Raw genomic sequence first — 19775 nt, 5'->3', positions numbered from 1 at the left:
GTCTTCTTGTTGCAGACTGCAGAGTTTTGGTCCACCTCTTCTGCTACAGATGTTGGCAGATGTGGTTTCGCAGTCTTCTGACATTTTACCTCTGAAAAACAAACAGCACCTTAGTGTTCATGACTTCAGTTCGTATTGTAAGTTTCATATTTTTAATCACATTGACCAGTGCAATAGTTAATGTAATATACTTAGAGCTCTTATAATAATTATTTAGTATTCAAAGTAGCAACGATAATTGTGATAAAGTTGTTATGATACACGTATATGTGTTTGTAAAGACACTCCTTGTCTTAAGTTACGATAAGCAAGATAAGCCATTAAACCAAGCACGAATATTTAGTCTTGTCTTAAGTGATGGAAGGAAAGACTCAAATAAATTGTGTAATGTGTGTTAAGTAGCACACTAGCTCTAAAATGACATGTTAGAAAAACTTACGTTTGAAAATAAACTAGCTAGCGAGCCATGACTCATGTGGGGAAATAAAGGTGCGTAATAACTTATAGAGAGAATGACCTTTTAAATAATTCCCTTCATAAACTTAAAGCTTTGGTTTAAAGGATAGATAGCACGAGTGTATTAAGTAGAGATTTAAAATGATAGTTCCGACTAAAATCTAGTAATCAATTGGAAAGTCCAAACTAGATTATCTAAAGGTGTTATTATGATTCCACGACTTTAAATTTAAGGTGTTATTATGATATGAAACCAAACCAAATTGGGTAGTTTGGTCAAAATTTATACTATGATTCCAAGTTCAGCTCTTTTGGTGTTCCATCTATTCATGATTTTGTTTGTTTACGCTTTTGTTATCGTCGTGGATCTCATTAATTCACGCCTTTATTTAGCAATTTAATATTATAACACTTATTGCTTAACAAAACTCCTTAAAACCATTACTTTTATATTGAAATAAGTGGGAGAGCGACACACGCGGTAAACCAAAAACAGGTTTGGTACCCCCGGCCCACGATGAGCATCACCGCCGTGGGTTTATGATACAATTGGGGTATCACAAATCGTAGGCTACTACCCGATTTATAAAGGTGGAAAGAGAGAGCCATGAATGTGAGTAAAAAAAATGATACTTGAGGAAATGTGTATTTTTAAATGTTTTTAGAATAGTTCATAACACAACATTATACTAACCATAGTATAACTTTTAACTATTAAAACATTTAAAATTTGTCTGCTTCATCACCCCATTCTCAAAAAGCAAATCCTTAAAACTTAAAAAAATAAAAAAAGTTGGTAAATATTAACTTTTTATATTTTTCCTAATCATATTTCATAACTATCAATTTAAAAACCAAAATGTGGTTAATATAAAAAAAAGCCCACCAATTTAGACCCAAACCAGGGTTTTCAATTTAGCCGTTGTTTATTCACAACTAACCTATCCAGTATCCACACGCCGCCGTCCCGCCGCCGACAACCACCATGCAAACATCCTTATTCTCCCACATTCTCCCCACCACCACCACCCATTTCCGTTCCACCCGCAAACCCACCTCCTTCTCCGTCCGATCATCCACCACCGAAACAGTCCGACCACCGCCGCAATCCGTACAACCCACCACACCAAAACTAAACAAATTCAGTTCAAGAATCACCGAACCCAAGTCACAGGGGGCGGCTCAGGCCGTGCTCTACGGCGTGGGACTCTCCGATGAGGATCTTAAGAAGCCCCAGGTTGGGGTTTCGTCAGTCTGGTACGAGGGTAACACGTGTAACATGCACCTGTTGAAGCTGGCTGAGGCTGTGAAGCAAGGGGTTGAAGAAGCTGGGTTGATTGGGTTCAGGTTCAATACTATTGGGGTGAGTGATGCCATCTCTATGGGGACTAGAGGCATGTGCTATAGCCTCCAGTCAAGGGATTTGATTGCTGATAGTATTGAGACTGTCATGTCTGCTCAGTGGTATGATGCCAATATATCCATCCCTGGTTGTGACAAAAATGTAAGCTCATTTCAGTTATATATATATATATATATATATATATATATTAATTTTATTTTTTTGTGGAACATTTGTAGAAAAATGACATATTTGATCTGCTTTTTATGTTGTTATTTGCATCTGATAATGTAAAGGTGCAGTCTTTTATGCTGTATGTTTTAACTTGTTAAGATACGTGGAATACATTTTTAATTTGTCTATTTTATTGTTAATGGTTTTCTTTTCTAGTTTCGATAGATTTTCGTTGAATATTTCTATGAAATTTGTGACAAAAATGTAAGTTCACTTCACTTAGTTTTTTAATTTCATTTTTTTGTGGAGCATTTCTAAAAAAATGACATATTTGATCTGCTTTTTATGATATTGCTTACATCTGAAAATGTAAAAGTGCAAGTGCAGTCTTTTATGCTGTGTTATATGCTATTAAGATAATGTGAAATAAACTTTTTATTTGTCCATCTTATTGTCAATGTATATATTTTTTTCTAGTTTCAATAGGTTTCTGTGGAATATATCTATGGATTTTTGTTAAAGATGCAATCTTTTGAGGGTGTTTGTTGCAAGTCATTTTAGAAGTCACCGCTTTTGATCATTTTGAGTAAGGGTGTAGTGTAAACTATGAGGCTCAAGCTTGGTTTGTTTTGAGTTCTTGCTAGAAAGCTTGAGTTTGGCTCATGAGTCATGATTTCAAGCTCCAGCTTGACTCGTTTATTGTTTTTTTAGTAATTAATTTATACACATTTTATAACTATTTTATAGATTTTGAGAAAAATGTTAAAAGAGCTGAAGCTTGGCTCAAGCTCATGTAGAATTCCTTAAGCGAGCGAAAGTTCGGCTTGAGCTCGGTTATGCAGTGTGAAATTAATACAAGGCTTGAGCTCGGGCTTGATAACTAAATGAACCTTTTTTGAGGCTTGGCTCGTTTGCACTACTAATTTTGAGGTTAGCTATGAACTTAAGGCGATTAGGTTTTGTTGAAAAAATTAGCATTCTTTAGGATGCAACATGCTTATGTTTTTGGTAGTAAGTAGGTATCTATGATGACCATTTTGTGGGCCCGATGCTCCGCCCTTGGCACGACTTCAAGATTTACAACTATTTAGATGTTATTTGTATATAAATGTTTATTATAAAACTACTTTAATGGAAGCAATGCTTTATAGTCATGTTCAAATGCTTACAAACATTTTCTTCTTCAGATGCCAGGTACCATTATGGCAATGGGGCGACTGAACCGCCCAAGTATAATGATCTATGGTGGGACTATTAAGGTTAGCAGCCATGCTTATTTTTTATAATTTCTGAAAACTGGTTTGCTTTCATCATAATATTTGATGTATTTGTTGATCTGTAAACCATGTATGGTTTTAAGTTAAGTTATGCTAGTAAGGATTCTGAGATTAAAACAAGTATTAGCGTAACAGAAAATACAATGATATAAAAAACAGAAATGCTACTTTAATAATGCGTATATTGTTGATTTGCTTACTTGCCCCCCCCTTTTTTTGGCAGCCTGGTCATTTTAATGGCCACACATTCGACATAGTATCTGCATTCCAGGTATGATGATGAGTTACTGACTCTCAAGATCTTCATGATGTTTAAATTGTCCCGCTTTCAAAAAATGAATAATTTTTGTAGGTTTATGGAGAATATGTAAGTGGTTCAATAAATGACGAGCAAAGAACAAATGTCCTAAAGAATTCATGCCCGGGAGCAGGGGCGTGTGGTGGAATGTATACTGCAAATACCATGGCTTCCGCCATTGAAGCGATGGGGATGTCTCTTCCTTACAGGTGAACTTTTTTTCTAGGTTTGTTTGGTAATTTCTCACTCTTGTAATTCCATTTACTGATATTTTTTTGTATTTCTAAAAGCTCATCAACGCCTGCTGAAGATCCGTTGAAGTTGGACGAGTGTCGCTTAGCTGGAAAGTATATTCTTGATTTATTAAGAATGGACTTGAAACCAAAAGACATAATTACACCTAAGTCATTGCGTAATGCAATGGTTACTGTTATGGCTCTAGGTGGGTCCACCAATGCTGTATTACACTTAATCGCCATAGCAAGGTAAGAAGCACATTTTATGTGGTCAAAATATTGTCTTATTTGTTGGTTGTAGTGTAAAATTTAAAAACTGGTAATTTACGTGTGAATTTTTGCACGTAAGTCTATTTTCACATGATTTAATCCTCTTGTATGATCAAGTCCCTAAACTTTGTAAATAGGACCACTTAGATTGAGTTTTTATAAGTGTAGGACATAACTGTGCAATAAATAAATTCGAGGGGCCTATGTGCAAGTCTAGCAGAAACCCTACAATTTTTAAATAAACATTGTAAGTTGGTAACAAAAAGTTAGACATTTTGCAGGTCGGTTGGTTTAAATTTGACCCTTGATGATTTCCAAAAGGTTAGTGATGAAATACCGTTTCTTGCGGATCTAAAGCCTAGTGGAAAGTATGTCATGGAAGATGTACACAAGGTGTGAATCATAATATTCTTTGGTCAACGTTTTTGTATCATGGTCAACTTTCAAACTTTTTTGTTGCATATAGTAATTCATGTTTTTTGTTGGGCTAGATTGGAGGAACGCCTGCGGTCCTTCGTTATCTTTTGGAGCTCGGGTATTTAGATGGAGATTGTATTACTGGTATGCTTAATTTTTTTTAAAAAAAGATGACTTTGTTCACAATCATGGTTGACTTTTTTTTTTTCAAAGTCACTTCAAAGTGTAAACAATTGAGGTTGCAAGATGGGTTGGATAACATGGGACAAGTTGGGTTGACCACTTGAACACTTTTTGTCCGTTTTTAATATATTATAGGCATGTAAACGAACATGAACAGAGCATGTTTGTGTTCGTTCGTTTAACTTTAATTGACCAAACAAATGATAATTAATCGAATGAGGTTTTCTTGTCCGTGCTCATTCGTTAAGAAAAATGAGTGTTTGTTTATGTTCGCTCATTAATAGCATAAACAAAAGATTCACTAACGTAAGCGAATTTAAAAGAACATTCACGAACATAAATCAACAAACGATACACATGTTCAATTTCATTCGTCTATTTAATAAACGAACTTCTTGCGAAACAGTTCACTGAACGTTTGGTTTGTTTACTGGCCTAATTTTTTATTAAAATAAATGCTTTAGTTATGATTACAAAATAGTATTCTACTATATGCTTGAAATAAACACTTTAAGATCAAGCATGGTGAATTGCAATGTGTTTGACTTGTTCCACTGTTTTTTCTTCTAAAAGGTAACACTTTTTGTTTGTAATTTTGCAAAAGAAAAACATTTGTTTCTGTTTGCAACGCAAAGCTGATGAAATATGATTCAATTTAATTAAGGGTTCTATTTTTCTATAATAATGACATATAATTCATTTTTCTTGTCAATTTCAGTTACTGGAAAGACTTTGGCAGAAAATGCAAAACTTTTCCCTTCTTTATCAGAAGGGCAGGTAATTCATCATTTTCTTCCCCGTTTTACGTTTCATATTTTGTTAACTTTTATTATAACATCAAGAATTTTTTTTTATTGTCAGCAAATAATAAGACCACCGACAAACCCCATAAAGGAAACGGGTCACATTCAAATATTATATGGGAATCTTGCACCTGATGGCTCTGTTGCAAAGATCACAGGAAAAGAAGGGTTATATTTTTCTGGTAATCCTCTAATTTTTATAATATTCGGTTCTATTTATGTTTTTCTTTTAGTTTTTAGATTTTTTAATGAATTTTGTTAGGTCCTGCACTCGTATTTGAGGGGGAGGAGTCCATGATTTCAGCCATTTCAGAAGATCCCATGAGTTTTAAGGTGCATTTGACTGTAATTATGTGTCTTCTGTTTTCTTTGTTGTTTGTTTAATACTTTAATTATTCATGCTTTTTGCATATAAAAATTTAGTCCCAAGTACTTATATCACATTTTTTACATGCAATTAGTACGTGGTGTTTCATAAACCGAATGAAAATTGTTGAATGAGTAATAGACCTGAATTGTCAACACATACTTGTATGTATGTATGTATGTATGTATCATTAAGAGCTTAATATGGAGAAATAAATAGTCTTGATGAAAATGCATTAAATAAAAGATATGTTTTTATTTGTCTTTACTTGTTTACATTATGATGTCCAAGTTTTGAACTTTTTTTTTTCCTATTGAAATTGTGTTTCAGGGGAAGGTAGTTGTTATCAGAGGAGAAGGTCCTAAAGGAGGACCTGGTATGCCTGAAATGCTCACACCGACAAGTGCAATAATGGGCGCTGGTCTCGGTAAGGTACTGTCTTAGCCGTATAAACTCTATTCGTGGGTTGAAATGGATGGGTCAGATTGACCTACAATGTTTTTTGCATGTTTCAATTAACGCCTTCAAGTATAATTACAAAGAGTGCCACACAATAATATAGTATTTTAAATAAAGGGATTAGGTGGTTGTATGCATCAAAAATACACTTTAGGCAACTTTCAAATCAGTTGACCCATTCTTTTTAAGCTGATCTTTTACTCTTATGACCCGTTAGTGATTTTTCTAGTTTCTAATATGGGGTGTTCTTAAGGACTGTTTCATCAGGTAAATTGTTAAAATTTTGCAGGAAGTTGCATTGTTAACTGATGGAAGATTTTCAGGCGGTTCACACGGATATGTTGTTGGACACATTTGCCCTGAAGCACAGGTTTCATCCTTTTCTTATTTTTTGTTATCGTTGAGTCTGCGTATAGTTTAATCAAAGTGTTTTACCACCCTTTAAAAGGTATAAACTTTGTTTCCTTTTTTCCCAATTTGCATGTATGGAACGTATATTATAACGAACATTTCCTAAAATTTACCAAATGAAATCAAGAAAATCTTTTTGGTAATTGTCGAGGAGCCTTAGAAAGCTGAATGTTGAACTGGGATGCAGGAAGGTGGTCCGATTGGTCTAGTCCAAAACGGGGATATAATCACAATAGACATCACCAAGAGACGAATGGATGTGCAACTAACCGAGAAAGAGCTTGATGAGAGGCGAAAGGCGTGGACCCCACCACCATACAAGGCTGAAAGAGGTGTTCTTTACAAGGTACATTCTCTTTGCCCTATTAAATTCACCATAATCGATGTACTTGTGAAATTTGGGTGAAATCTTGATATGAACGTTAAAGTAGCAAAATTCATGCTTGAAAAATGAAAAGTATCAAGTTTGACTTTTTATGGTCAAACTGTGATGGGCTTGTTCATATTTTATTATTACCACACCGCTACTATTAGTGGGCTAATGGTCTTGTTGGTTTCAGTACATAAGGAATGTTCAATCGGCGTCAAGAGGATGTGTAACCGATGAGTTGTAGAATCAAGAAGGATTAAGGAAGAAGATAATAGAGTTATTGAAATTCTGCTCTATTTATTTGAGTTTTTAACTCACCGGGATTGTTAAAAAGGATGATTATCTTTGTGTTGTGTACTTGTTACTAGAAGTTTTAGTAATGGTCAATTATCGTAGCTCAATTTTGAATCGTGGACTCCTGTAAACGGTAAAAAACAAACTTCACGTTGATCACACCCATTGGTTAGATCAACAATTCTGGATTATGTAAAAATAAGTTATTCACGATGTTTTTGTAAAGGGACTAGTTATCGAATTGGCTGCCTTGAATGTGCACTGATTGGGATCGGTTTTCAAAAACTCGATGATGTCATAAATAATATGAAAATATGAAGGCCTGTAATAAGAGAAAAAAAATGTAAAATCAAACGATAAGAATAACTATATATATTTTTATCTTTTCGACCCAAAATGTATTTAAAAGCTAATGAACCGAACCGGTTGTGTAGGCGCTAGTGTGGTCGTATTTTACTTCATGTTTTCTTTTATAAAATCACGTGTCCTATATTTTTTTAACAGTAAAATATATATTTTTTCGACTTATTGGTTTGATATATTTCTATTATCTTCGTTTGTAACGCATGTGATATTTTGATCATGCGTGATGCATGTGATGGCAGCAGCTAAGCTCATCATGTATGATGCATGTGATGGGTATATGGATCATGTATGATGCATGTGATAGTAGTAGTTAAGCTCATCATGTATGATTCATGTGATAAAAAGAGTATTTTGATCATTTCATCTCATTGTTTTTTCATATGGTTTCTTCTTCAATCTCTCCATACATGATGTTCACACACACGTTCAAACATATGCAGAGGATAGTGAGGGCCAAGCGCCCCCCTCCCCCCCCCCCCCTTTCAATTTTTTCCCATATTATGTGAATTTACCTGTTTTTTATCTAGATTTTTTTATGCATAATGTAAATTTATCTGTTTTCGACCAAAAAAATTGAGCCCCTTCCCCCCTTACAATTTTTTTACACACTTCGAGTCCGACCTCGCCGACGTTTTCGTCCAAGCTTTGCCACTGCACTCAAACCCAGATTCTTTGTATTCAAACGTAGATTGTTAACCTAGGGTGGTTCTGTGGTTCAAACGTATTGAAGAAACAAGAGTTTGGACCACATTGCTTCACATATATTAAACAAAGATTATGAAGCATTTAAACAAGTCCTTTCTTATGAGAATGCGAAACATATTATTTTGAAAAGTGAAACTTAGAAGACTATTTTCGATGATCTTAAACAGGAGTTTTGATACACGTTGTAACTATTAGAACTTAAACCCAAAACGACGCAAGAAACATATGCTTTAGCCAAGCAACAAGAAGTTGCAAACATTCTCTTAAATCTTGCCAGTCGGAAACGGTCAGTATCTCAAACAAGTGGACCTAATCAAACTTATACTAGCAATGTTGCATATGATAAAGGCTGGCACTCTTAAATCAAGAATTAGTGCCCCCTTATGAATGCACACAAACTGCCTAATTTGGGAACTCCTCACCCAACCACCAAGATGAATAATTCACGAAGGCTTACTAGTAAAGAAAAAGATAAAAACCATCAAAAGGTGAGTGTTTGTCGTTGAATTGGATGATGAGGAAAGCGGAGAAGAATTCTATGATGTTAAGAAACCAAATCAAGAACACGGTCATCTCTCTATACATGGCTTATATGCATTCAGAGGCATTCCTTCTTGTTCAACCATGAAGATATATGGGTTAATGAGCACTATGATAAGGGGTGGCAATGGGTTAGGTGGGGTCGAAAAAGGTCATGGGTCGGATCGGGTTAGGGTCGGAATGGGTCAACTAAAAAAGGGTTGTTTTGGTTCGGGTCGGAGCGGGTTAGGGTCAACAGGTTCGGGTCGGAACGGATCAAAAGTATTACCTACATATTATCTCCACTCATTTCAATAAATAAATTACAACTACATTATCTCCGTTTACACCTAGAATTTCTCTCTAATTTCTTATTTAATCTCACTCAATTACTTAAACCTTTTTACTTTTAACAAACTTAGTAACAGGCATCTTAATTATAAGCAAAAAGGGCCCCTAACTTAATGACTACATTTGTTATATAAAGAATTTATTATTGCCGATTCCAGACCCAAATAAAATACAAGTTTTGTAACAATAGATTCAAAAAAAAAGGCCTTAAAATTTTATTAGCTTTGGGCCTCCAAATTGGTTGGGTCCCTAGGAAGAGTAAACTAAAGTTAGGGTTTTAGGTAGAGCTGCACAAATCGGGTACACCTTGAAAACCCGAACCGGTTCGGAACCGGTTTTTTTCAACCCGGGTAGAGAATGACACCGGTTCCAGTCAGGAACCGGTTCGGTTCCCGACCCGAACCGGTGCCCAGATATGCGAACTTTTAAGAACCGGTAGGGTATGAACCGGAACCGGTTTTTACGTAAAAACCGGTTCCGCCGGTTTTTTTTGAAATTTAAAAATTAGAGCCGTTAGGAACCGGTTCCAACAGCTATATAGCCGTTTTTGACCGTTGGAACCGGTTTTTTAACTATAAATAGGGTATTTTCTTACTAATAATAGCAAGTTTCAAAACTATCAAACACACTCCAATTCCAAAACCATAAAACACACTACAAACCAAAATTAACCTTAAACCGACCACAAATGGCATCCAATGATGACGTTGTTATGGTGATCGAAACAACAAGATGCCCCGATGTTTGGGTCCATTACGATTTGTGTCTCATGACCGACTCACATGAGTTGGCACGTTGCAAATATTGCTCGAAGTTTCTTAAAGCAGGGTCCAACTCGACATTACGAAAACATACGAATAAGTATTGTCGAGAGAAAAAAAGATTGGAAGATAAAAAAAAGGAAGTGGGAGAGTCGTCCGGCTCTACAACCCAAAAATAAGTATTCCCGGATTAAAACGACGGACTTTGTTTTTTATGTTTTAGTTGTTATGTTTAGTATCGTTTATGTGTTAATAATGTTTGTAATAGTTAGTTTTTAAATAAATAAAATGTTCGTCGTTATTAAAAAAGTAACAAAAATTAATCGAACAAATTATAATAAAACATATAGTACAATTCTTCTTCGTCGAAACAAATAATTTTACCAAAACAAATAATTAGTCGAACAAGTTACAAATAATTTTACCAAAACAAATAATTACAAGTAATGGAAACAAGTAATGGTGAAACAAGTAATGGAAACAAGTTATATATAGGTTTGGCCCAAAAACCGGTTCCAACGGCTATATTACCGTTGGAACCGTTTCCAACGGATATATTGCCTCAAAAACCGGTTCCAACGGCTATATTACCGTTGGAACCGGTTCCAACGGCTATTTGGTGTCTAAAAACCGGTTCCAACGGCTATATTACCGTTGGAACCGGTTCCAACGGCTAGTTTGACTTTTTGTTTGACCCTTGAAAAAAAACCCGTCGGAACCGGTTTTTCCGGGTACGACCCGAACCGGTTCCAAATAATAACCGGGTAGGAACCGGGTTGGAACCGGTACTGAAATATATATAGTAGAACCGGTCCCGATTTTCGGGTACAAAAATACCCAAACCGGGTATTGTTCCAACCGGGTTGGAACTGGAACCGGTTCCGGTTCGGTTCCACCGGTTAGGTTCCGGAACCGGTTTTTTTGTGCACGTCTAGTTTTAGGCCTCCACTTAGATGGGGCATCATGTTTAAACCGAAGTTAGACAAAAAGACATACTAAATATTGAAAATCACGCTTAAGTTATTTGAAAATACAAAAATATTCGTGATTAGTTGTTTTGCTTTGTAACAACAAAAATCGAAAAAAGGCTCCCAAATCCCAATTCTTATTTTGTTTTAGGCCTCCAAAAGGATTGGGTTGGCCTTAACAGTCGCTTTGATAACTAGCCCGATTTTAAAAACATTTGTCATTATTCATTTGTAGCTCCATTTGTTTTAGTACAAAAAAAATACGACACTTGGCGTATGTGTATGGAGTATTGCCAATTTAGTGATCCACAATCAAGAATATGTTCTATCAATTAAAGAGTTATTAAAGAATTCAAAACTTGATCTACGTTCTGGTTATCTTCTGGTGAGAATGCATGAAGCCACGAACCATACATTCACAAGGCATTTTTAAGCACTCGCAAAGGCTTGTTTGAGTTTAGGGTGATGCCCTTTTGTGTTAACTAATGCACCAACAACCTTTATGTTAGAAGAACAATGCTTAAACTTTACTTAATCGCTTTGGTTTTGATAATTATCTAAATTAAAATCTCTTGTACAATCCCCTTGTTCATTAATTCATTAATGTTGATTATATGTTGCATACATGTCCCTAAACACTTAATGAACCAAACTTAAAAAGAAGTCCTAATCCCTTAAATTAGCCTTGCAAAAGTTGATTTTTTTAATCGACCATATTCTTTACGACTAAGCACAATGTTCACAACACAATTATATTATCAGGGTATGCGTTTATTTCTGATTATTCGATTAAAGCACATAGCGGCACGTAGATGGTTTAAAAAACTGTCTTGGTTTTCATCATGCTCATGAATCAGTCCTAATGAAAACAGACTCGACTTTGTTAGCTTGACTCTTATTTTCTATTGGTTACATAAATTATTGTACATATAAGTTATATATATAATTATTTTGGACTTTGTATTCTAGCATGTGAGAGCTTCCCAACGAATCGAGCCATGTCTAAGCTAATATGAAGGAGCTATTGCTGCTCAAGTTATTGAAACAACTAACGATGCAAAACTCGAAAGAAAATGGATTAAGGTGAGCGGACAAACTTGAAGTGGTTTAGAAAGGCAAACATTTCTTGTGTTGTTTAGCTTTCAATGAGTTGTAAATTGTAATGAGTCGGTAGAATTAAAGAACTATAGTCTATAATAGATTGATAGAACAAAAATTAAATAAAATATTGGATTGACTGATTAAAAATTAATAAAAAGGTATAACGAAAAATGAAAGACAGTAGATAATAAATTGGTTAAATAGTGATAGAATAAAAATTAAATAAAATATTGGATTGACTGATTAAAAATTAATAAAAAGGTATAACGAAAAATGAAAGACAATAGATAATACATTTGTTAAATAAATAATAGTCAAAATACAAAGTAAATCAAACACCACTGTTATAAGCATTTTTTCTCTCACACTAAGAAAAAACTTATATCAATTAAAGAATATTTGGAACACACACAAAAAAACTAACACGGGCACACAAAAATTGCATGGATAATATAGAAAGAAAACATGAAACTATGATTTGACAGAAATTTATCAATTTCAGCAAGCAAAGAAATAAACTGTTTCACCATTACACAAATAAAAATAAATCACAAAATAAGTAACTTGCTACAACCATATTATTCTTGTAAAAATCCCACTTTAATAACAATGTTCCTTTTCCTGTAAATGCAACAACTGATGGAAGATGACCTATTTAGCATTGCAAAGCTCATCACATGCGTCACCTCTCTCAAAAACAGCTGCTGCGCCCATACCCGTACCTACATTGCAAAAATTGACCATTAGTCGGCGCGCACACATACGCAAAAGAGACACATAATGAGATCAAACGAGGCCTACCGATGCACATTGACACAACACCAAATCGGCAGTCTCTACCACGACGTTTCATCTCATGCAGTAGAGTAGCAACACATCGAGCGCCTGTCATAAATTAAATAGCAAGTAATTAAACGAATATTGATATATATATATAGCATAAATGTCAATAAATGAATATCATTATGCATAGTTTTGAACTTACCTGTTGCTCCTAAAGGGTGTCCGATGGCAATTGCACCTCCATTGACATTAATCTTTTGTGGATCAATTTCAAGCTTCTTTTGGCAATATACAAACTGCGATGCGAATGCCTGTTGACATAATGAACAGACCAAAACTTATTATTCTCCACTTTGACAACAAAAATTAGAACAATATCATCTGCATCTAATATTCTAATTATCACCTCATTGATCTCAAAAAGATCAATATCATCCACTTGAAGCCCAGCAGCTTTGACTGCAGCTGGAATTGCAACAGCAGGCCCAATGCCCATTATTGCTGGTGGTACACCAACAGCAGCAAAAGTCCTGCAAACAGATACAATGCAATGATAAAATTATAAAAATCAACTTGAAAGGCATAGATTTGAATTGCGGCAACTTATACGACCGCCACATCAGCAGAAAATATTACATCCATGGTACTGTTAAGTTTCACAAATTTTCTTCACTTGTAAAAATGGGCAGTTATAGCTTACCCATTTTACCCTTATTATAAATGCAAGTTTTCCATGTCAATAATAGTCTTAATTGCAGGGTAAACTTTGCCTTCTACCAGCTAAAATTGTTTTAGTTGCACAATCATAGATTTGAGGTTTTTTATTTTATTTTATTTTTGTGTGAGAGCAATGTTTTGGGATGGTGTGTGTACAAGAAGTTAAAAATGACTAGTTTTATGTTGTATGATTATTGAACTCAGTTTGTTACACAATCATAGATTTGAGGTTTTTTTATTTTATTTTATTTTATTTTTGTGTGTGAGCAATATTTTGGGATGGTGTGTGTACAAGAAGTTAAAAATGACTAGTTTTATGTTGTATGATTATTGAACTCAGTTTGTTACATCAAATGCAAATTTCAAAATTACAGAAATTACAGTTTATTAAACTATAAAGTTTTGTGAGGAAAGATTTACTCGGAATAGATGGAAATGCACAAGAAATCAAAGTCCATCTCTCTAGACGTCCATCTCTCTAGACGTTTAACGGATTATTTCTAGTAGAAAGTCACTAGTCAAAGAAGCAACCCCGTACCTGAATACACCAAGAATTGGTAATCCCTTCTGCAGAGCAAGACTTCTCTTCATCAGAAGGACCGCTCCAGCTCCATCACTCACTTGACTGGAAGTTCCTGTTTAGGAAGCAAATATCATAAAATACCATACTAAAAAGACAACTTTATGAGTGACAGAATCTTTATTGATATGTACCAGCAGTGGTTGACCCATCTTTCCTAAATACGGGCTTTAATTTTGCAAGATCTGCCAAACTTGTTCCTGGACGGATCCCATCATCAACAGAAATGGTAACAGGCTTTTCGTCTCCATTTTTCGGGTCAACAATCTTTTCATATGAACATTTTATGTTAGAAGAAATAACAATAACAATGGGAAAATAATGGAGACTCATTTTTACCTTAGTTTTGATTGGAATGATTTCATCTTTGAATTTTCCAGCAGCAGTTGCAGCAGCAGCCTTCCTATGGGACTCGACCTATGCAATGCAAGCACAATTAAATACACCAAAAACTCACATCTAAAACAAGAAATTCAGGTAAATCAAATTCATTCAACTCACTGCAGCCTGATCTTGTTCCTGCCTTGTTATGCTGAACCGTTGTGCAACATTTTCTGATGTAATGCCCATTGGAAGTAAACAATCTTGAGCTTGTGCCATGGTTTTCACCTGTTAAGGTTGATGTCAAATACCTAATCACATTCAATTAAATAAAACAAGCAAACAATTGACACACACATGTGTGTGTGCGCGTAGAGAGAGAGAGAGAGAGTACTTTGGGGTTAACTGATCCATCCCAAGCCATAGGATTGGAGGTCATAGATTCCAATCCAGCACCAATACCTATTCATATGCAATCAAATGAATTCAGTTAATAAGCAAAGATGGTGCTGAAAGAAAAGAAAAAAGAAAGCAACAAACCAATATCATAAAATCCAGCTTTAATAGCGGCGGCTACATCAGCAACTGCCTGAAGACCAGAGGAGCACTGTCTATTGACGGTCCTAACTGGCACTGATTCTGAAAAACAGGTAATCATATATTTAATGAATAATTATCAAAAGTAGGTATACAAATGCCATTGAATGCAATTTTTAGTATTGCACATACCAGGAAATCCAGCATAGAAAGCAGCCATCCTGCATTCGCTTGCTCTTTGGGAGCCTGCTCCCAAGACTGATCCAACAACAATATCTCCAACTTCAGCAGGATTAAGGTTCGTTTTCTCTATTACTGCCTGATCAGGTACAAGAAAATAATAAGTTTTACCAGATTCGTGCTCACAAAATCGAACCGTGTCACTAAGGGGTGGTGCTTATGATTGCTTGTTTAAAGTTTAAACAGCTTATGATTAGCTTATAAGCAGAAGAATTAATCAGTTTACTGAAAAATAACCCTAAAATAATCAGATTAGTGTAACTACTCAGACGTGTTTATCTGCTTTCAAAACTTATGCAATAACCAGACAAGCTTTTTAAACAAGCAAAATCCAAACAACCCTAACATAGAGGTTGAAAAGGCACACCTTCAAAACCGGTGCAAGTATATCATCAGGATATGTATCCTTGAGCCCACCTCTCTTTGCTTTGCAAAGTGGAGATCGGTACGCACTACATAAAAATGTGGAAACTTAGTTAACATAAGCATAAACTTAGAGTAAGGCAATTTCAAAAGAAAGAAATGCTAAAATACAGGGATAATGCATAATTGACAACAATTACTTACGCTACAATGACTACATCACCCCCAAAAACAGAATTCCTTTGGTAAGCAGCACTATCACCAGCTGCACAAACCGATGCCTGATTCAAAGCAGAAAGCATTAACTATATTGATAAAACAAAGATGCATACATATTACCAAAAAAAAAAACTATTTGAACAAAATGAAACCATATATGCCTTCTAGTAGCTAAAATAATAATCATCTTCTTGCACAGTTCTACTAAACTTAACAATTAAGCATTAGACAAGCATTAAGCAGATAAACATCAATTTTGAATCCCAAACCTAAATCTGATGGTCACAACAGAAACAATTAACTTATGACAGTCAACGAAATGGTCAACTGAACCCTAGGGACATAAAGCCTAACTTCCACATGCCCTGACTACCTTCCTAATTCATTCATATTCTATTCCTCTATCATACTTCCATTTTCAGCTATAACTTGGAATAATCCTATTCACCTATCATCATACGTCGTTATTGCAACATATTAGGTCTATCTATACGTTTAACCGAAGAAACAGGCCACGTTATTCGATCAATTACAGATCAACTCTCCAATTAATTAATTAGTCAACTACGAAACAAGTATCAAAACCTAGAGCAAACTGAAAGTCAAAGTTAAACACTTACAGCGATCGAAGAATCGAGGTTTTCTAAGGATGAAGAAGTAGAAGACGGACGAAGGTGTTCCAACAGGACTCTTTGTCTCTCAATTGCTTTCTCCATTCTCTCTCTCTGGATGATTGATTGCTGTTGCGTATGGATTTGTTAACTGGTCTAGATATTCACGATATATATGTGTGTAACGATGTATTTATTTATATTTATATATAGAGATAAAGAGAGAGATATTTATTTAATTATTATAATTATTTAGTGTGTGAAGTTTGAACATTGGGATGCGTGATATATGATACCTATCTGTTTTGACGTATGATTGCGGTGTGGCGTATATCCATCATTCCATACGACATCATTTCTTTCTTTTTTTTCTTAAACAAGATGATTTCTTTCTTAATTTCACGATTAAACACCAAAAGTAACGTCTTATTTTTATGTACTTTCTATAACTTAAGTGACTTCTAAATGCGTATATCAACTTAGGGATGAGATTGGTACCGTACCGGTACCGACCGGTCCCGGTCTTAAAAATGGTAAATTTTTGGTACCGGTACCGAAATCTTCAGTTCGGTACCAAAGGTAAAAAATTCAGGAAAACCGATCCTGGTTCCGATACCGAAACTCAAAACTTTGGCACCGATTTGGTACCGACGGTACCGGTACCAGTACCGAATTTGCCCGTCCCTATATCATCTTGTCTATTGAAGAGATATGCTCCCGGGCCCATATCAGGCTCGGATCCGAATTAAATAATAACTACAAATCGTATGGAGAAAACGCTAAAAAAGAAACACTCCTATAGATCGCGCACTCCTGGATGAATATGTCCAAAGTGCTACCCAAGAAGATGTACAAGTCAGGACCACCATGGACGCCACAAGTTTGAAGCCATTTCATTAATTGGCTTGCAAGTTGAATATTTATAACTTTGGGATAATGGTTTTTAATACTCTTAACTTTCACATGCTGCCTGATAGCATTCTTAACTTTTGATTTGGTATCCATCACTACCAACTTTCACCCTTTTTGTTTCTAACACTCATGAACTTAACTTTGGGATAATGGTTTTTGAGGTTTCGTGCTATCTTCTGCTACAAAATGCTCCTCATCGTCTCACCATACTTGTGTCTCCTCCTCGCCCTCCGAATCCGTCGCCTTTGTGTGTCGTGCATAAACCTAATTTACTTGTTTTAAATCTAAATAGAGTGGAAAACAGTAGCCGGAGTAGTGCTAGGGTTATCAGCATGTGCCTGAACCTTATAACATCTTATATTTCTCGTATTTGTATTCGTTTATATTTAACCCGACTCGGGAATGTAATCCAGACCTTTCGGGTTATTTAAATTTTGCATTCGTTAGTATTTAACTTGATTTAGCCTATTTTATATACTCGTAACTTTCAAACTCGTTAAACAATGTTTATAAACGCTTGAAATCGCTTAAAACGGTTAAAATCGCATTTATAGAAGTACAAGGCTAATTTTTGCCAAAAATCAAAGTCTAGACCCCCCCCCATCACGCCGTGTCACATGGAAAGGGAATTCCTATGTGACCGCACGACATGGGCTACCATCTACACTAGATTGTGTTTCGTTTAACTCGCTTACTCGTTTTTAATGCTAAATCGAACCTATTTTGACCTAAATCCTGAAAATTTAGGTCCAAGTTAAGTTACTTGATACCATAGCAGGCCCAAATTCATTCTTGTTGTTATAGCAAAGATCTTTAGGTTATTTGACTTGATTTTATCATTAAATTGACTATTCGGGTTTCCTAAACGAGCTATTTTCCTAATAAACGAATATAGGGGTTTGTATATAATCAAAACCTACCATTAAACCCTAGAAACTACTATAACTCAGCTGTCTCCTCAATAATTCATGAATTCCCTCTCCTCCCTTGACAATTTCTTCAAGATCTTTAAGCTTTAGTTTGACTTAGTGTTCAAGACCCCTTTGACCTCGATTATCTTCTAGTTCTACTCATCGTTCGGGTAAGTTGTCTTTTATGTTTTTGTGTGTTTTCATTCACTTAACAAAAAATCTCAATCAATTTCAGTGATTAAGGGAGTTTTTGTAGTCAATTTGATCCTGACCCGTTAAGGGGCATAAAAATCAACTTTTATGATTTTTCAATTACTATATCTTCTGCTCTAAACTAGCTTTCGGGTCAGAAGACTTTTTTTGTTTATCAAGAGATTCTGAGTGTATTGGTTAGAACCCGACTCCAGATTCAGAGTTCGGATTCTAAACAGTACCAACTCGCTTAAATATTTAAAACTTCATATCTTGAGTTTTATATTCCCGTTTAATTTGATTCCAACTGCATTATTCTCGATTTTAATTCTACTTTACTGTAGTTAAGTTTTAGGTTCATTCATGTTGGCTCAATCAGCACGTTGAAGTTCAAGTTTCGGTTTTACATTCTAATTATCGTTAAATTCATCTAATTAATAAGGTGAGTAATCACTCTCCATCTTTTAGTGCTTTTAAAACATTTTGAGGACATATGCGTACCTTATAATATTTTTCTATATCTTAATACATCGCTTGCAAATCATGAATATTGTGTGATTGATCAATTAAATGCTTATATACTACATACTTACTTGCTTATTTGTTTATTTATCGCATTCAAAGAGGGCCATCATAATCTTATTCTAGCATGATACCGTCATAGTAGCTAAAGCTTGATTCGCTAGGCAATGGTCAACTGACACCAATTACTTGCTCATTGTTTAATTGTTGATACTCATAATATTGGTTTGCAGTTTTTCTCATATATTATATTTAGTGTCAAAATCTGGTGATTGCTTGCTCAACTTTATGTTGACAGACACATTATATTTTGTATGCATATTGCAAGTTATGTACATAGTTGAAGTGAAGTATGAAGAGCCTAGTTTGGACTTTAGGTTATTAAATGAAAAGACAAGTTTGGATTTTTTTAGTACTTGTTTTTGGATTTATTTGAATTTAGTTGAGACGATGTGTACTTGATTGAATTTAATAAAGTAATTTAGTATTGTCATTTAAATTGTATGATAGTGGCTTGTGAGCTATGAACCAACTTGTAAGGCCCCGTTACCGGTAGCCCTACTTTCGTGTTGGATTTACTCATAAACACAGTTCTAAATATCAGAGTTAATTAAAGCATTTACGCGGAATATAAAACTTTCATAAAACATTACATAATTCATAACTTGTCTCAAAACATCCTTTGTCTTTCAACATTAAAGCATTAAAATTAAAACATCATAAGTCTTCAGACGCCAGA

General features: G+C 35.0%; 2 protein-coding genes across 2 annotated transcripts; one reads left to right on the top strand and one right to left on the bottom strand.

The window, feature by feature from the left end:
* The first annotated feature begins 1441 nt into the window (after positions 1 to 1441).
* Positions 1442 to 7329, top strand: LOC143539799 (dihydroxy-acid dehydratase, chloroplastic-like). The gene is made up of 14 exons (XM_077033009.1): positions 1442 to 1960; positions 3160 to 3231; positions 3473 to 3520; positions 3602 to 3756; positions 3838 to 4032; positions 4335 to 4446; positions 4545 to 4614; positions 5372 to 5430; positions 5515 to 5638; positions 5719 to 5789; positions 6154 to 6255; positions 6572 to 6652; positions 6881 to 7039; positions 7254 to 7329. The coding sequence occupies exons 1-14, from the start codon at positions 1442 to 1444 to the stop codon at positions 7305 to 7307; spliced, it is 1821 nt and encodes a 606-aa protein (XP_076889124.1). The 3' UTR covers positions 7308 to 7329.
* Positions 7330 to 12579: 5250 nt separating this feature from the next.
* Positions 12580 to 16646, bottom strand: LOC143539822 (3-ketoacyl-CoA thiolase 2, peroxisomal-like). Its single transcript, XM_077033026.1, has 14 exons — positions 16509 to 16646; positions 15874 to 15950; positions 15674 to 15758; positions 15259 to 15385; positions 15070 to 15168; positions 14924 to 14991; positions 14710 to 14817; positions 14548 to 14625; positions 14343 to 14475; positions 14167 to 14263; positions 13318 to 13441; positions 13114 to 13222; positions 12930 to 13013; positions 12580 to 12850 (listed from the first exon to the last, which is right to left on the bottom strand). Exons 1-14 carry the CDS (start codon positions 16602 to 16604, stop codon positions 12780 to 12782), a joined length of 1356 nt encoding a protein of 451 aa, XP_076889141.1. The 5' UTR covers positions 16605 to 16646; the 3' UTR covers positions 12580 to 12779.
* Between the last annotated feature and the right edge of the window lie 3129 nt (positions 16647 to 19775).

Source organism: Bidens hawaiensis, unplaced genomic scaffold (assembly GCF_021521415.1).
Source record: "Bidens hawaiensis isolate Kalapana, Puna unplaced genomic scaffold, B.hawaiensis_p1.1 tig00012057_1, whole genome shotgun sequence".
NCBI lineage: Eukaryota > Viridiplantae > Streptophyta > Magnoliopsida > Asterales > Asteraceae > Bidens > Bidens hawaiensis.
The sequence above is the reverse complement of the archived record's forward strand: the minus strand, read 5'-3'. Positions and strand labels throughout refer to the sequence as shown.

Coding starts and splice junctions, on each gene's coding strand:
- LOC143539799 (XM_077033009.1), top strand. CDS start 1,442: ATGCAAACATCCTTATTCTCCCACATTCTCCCCACCACCACCACCCAT. Junction 1,961..3,159: donor TCCCTGGTTGTGACAAAAAT/GTAAGCTCATTT, acceptor TTTCTTCTTCAG/ATGCCAGGTACCATTATGGC. Junction 7,040..7,253: donor AAAGAGGTGTTCTTTACAAG/GTACATTCTCTT, acceptor TGTTGGTTTCAG/TACATAAGGAATGTTCAATC.
- LOC143539822 (XM_077033026.1), bottom strand. CDS start 16,604: ATGGAGAAAGCAATTGAGAGACAAAGAGTCCTGTTGGAACACCTTCGT. Junction 15,386..15,673: donor TACTTGCACCGGTTTTGAAG/GTGTGCCTTTTC, acceptor GTACCTGATCAG/GCAGTAATAGAGAAAACGAA. Junction 13,223..13,317: donor ATCTTTTTGAGATCAATGAG/GTGATAATTAGA, acceptor TTATGTCAACAG/GCATTCGCATCGCAGTTTGT.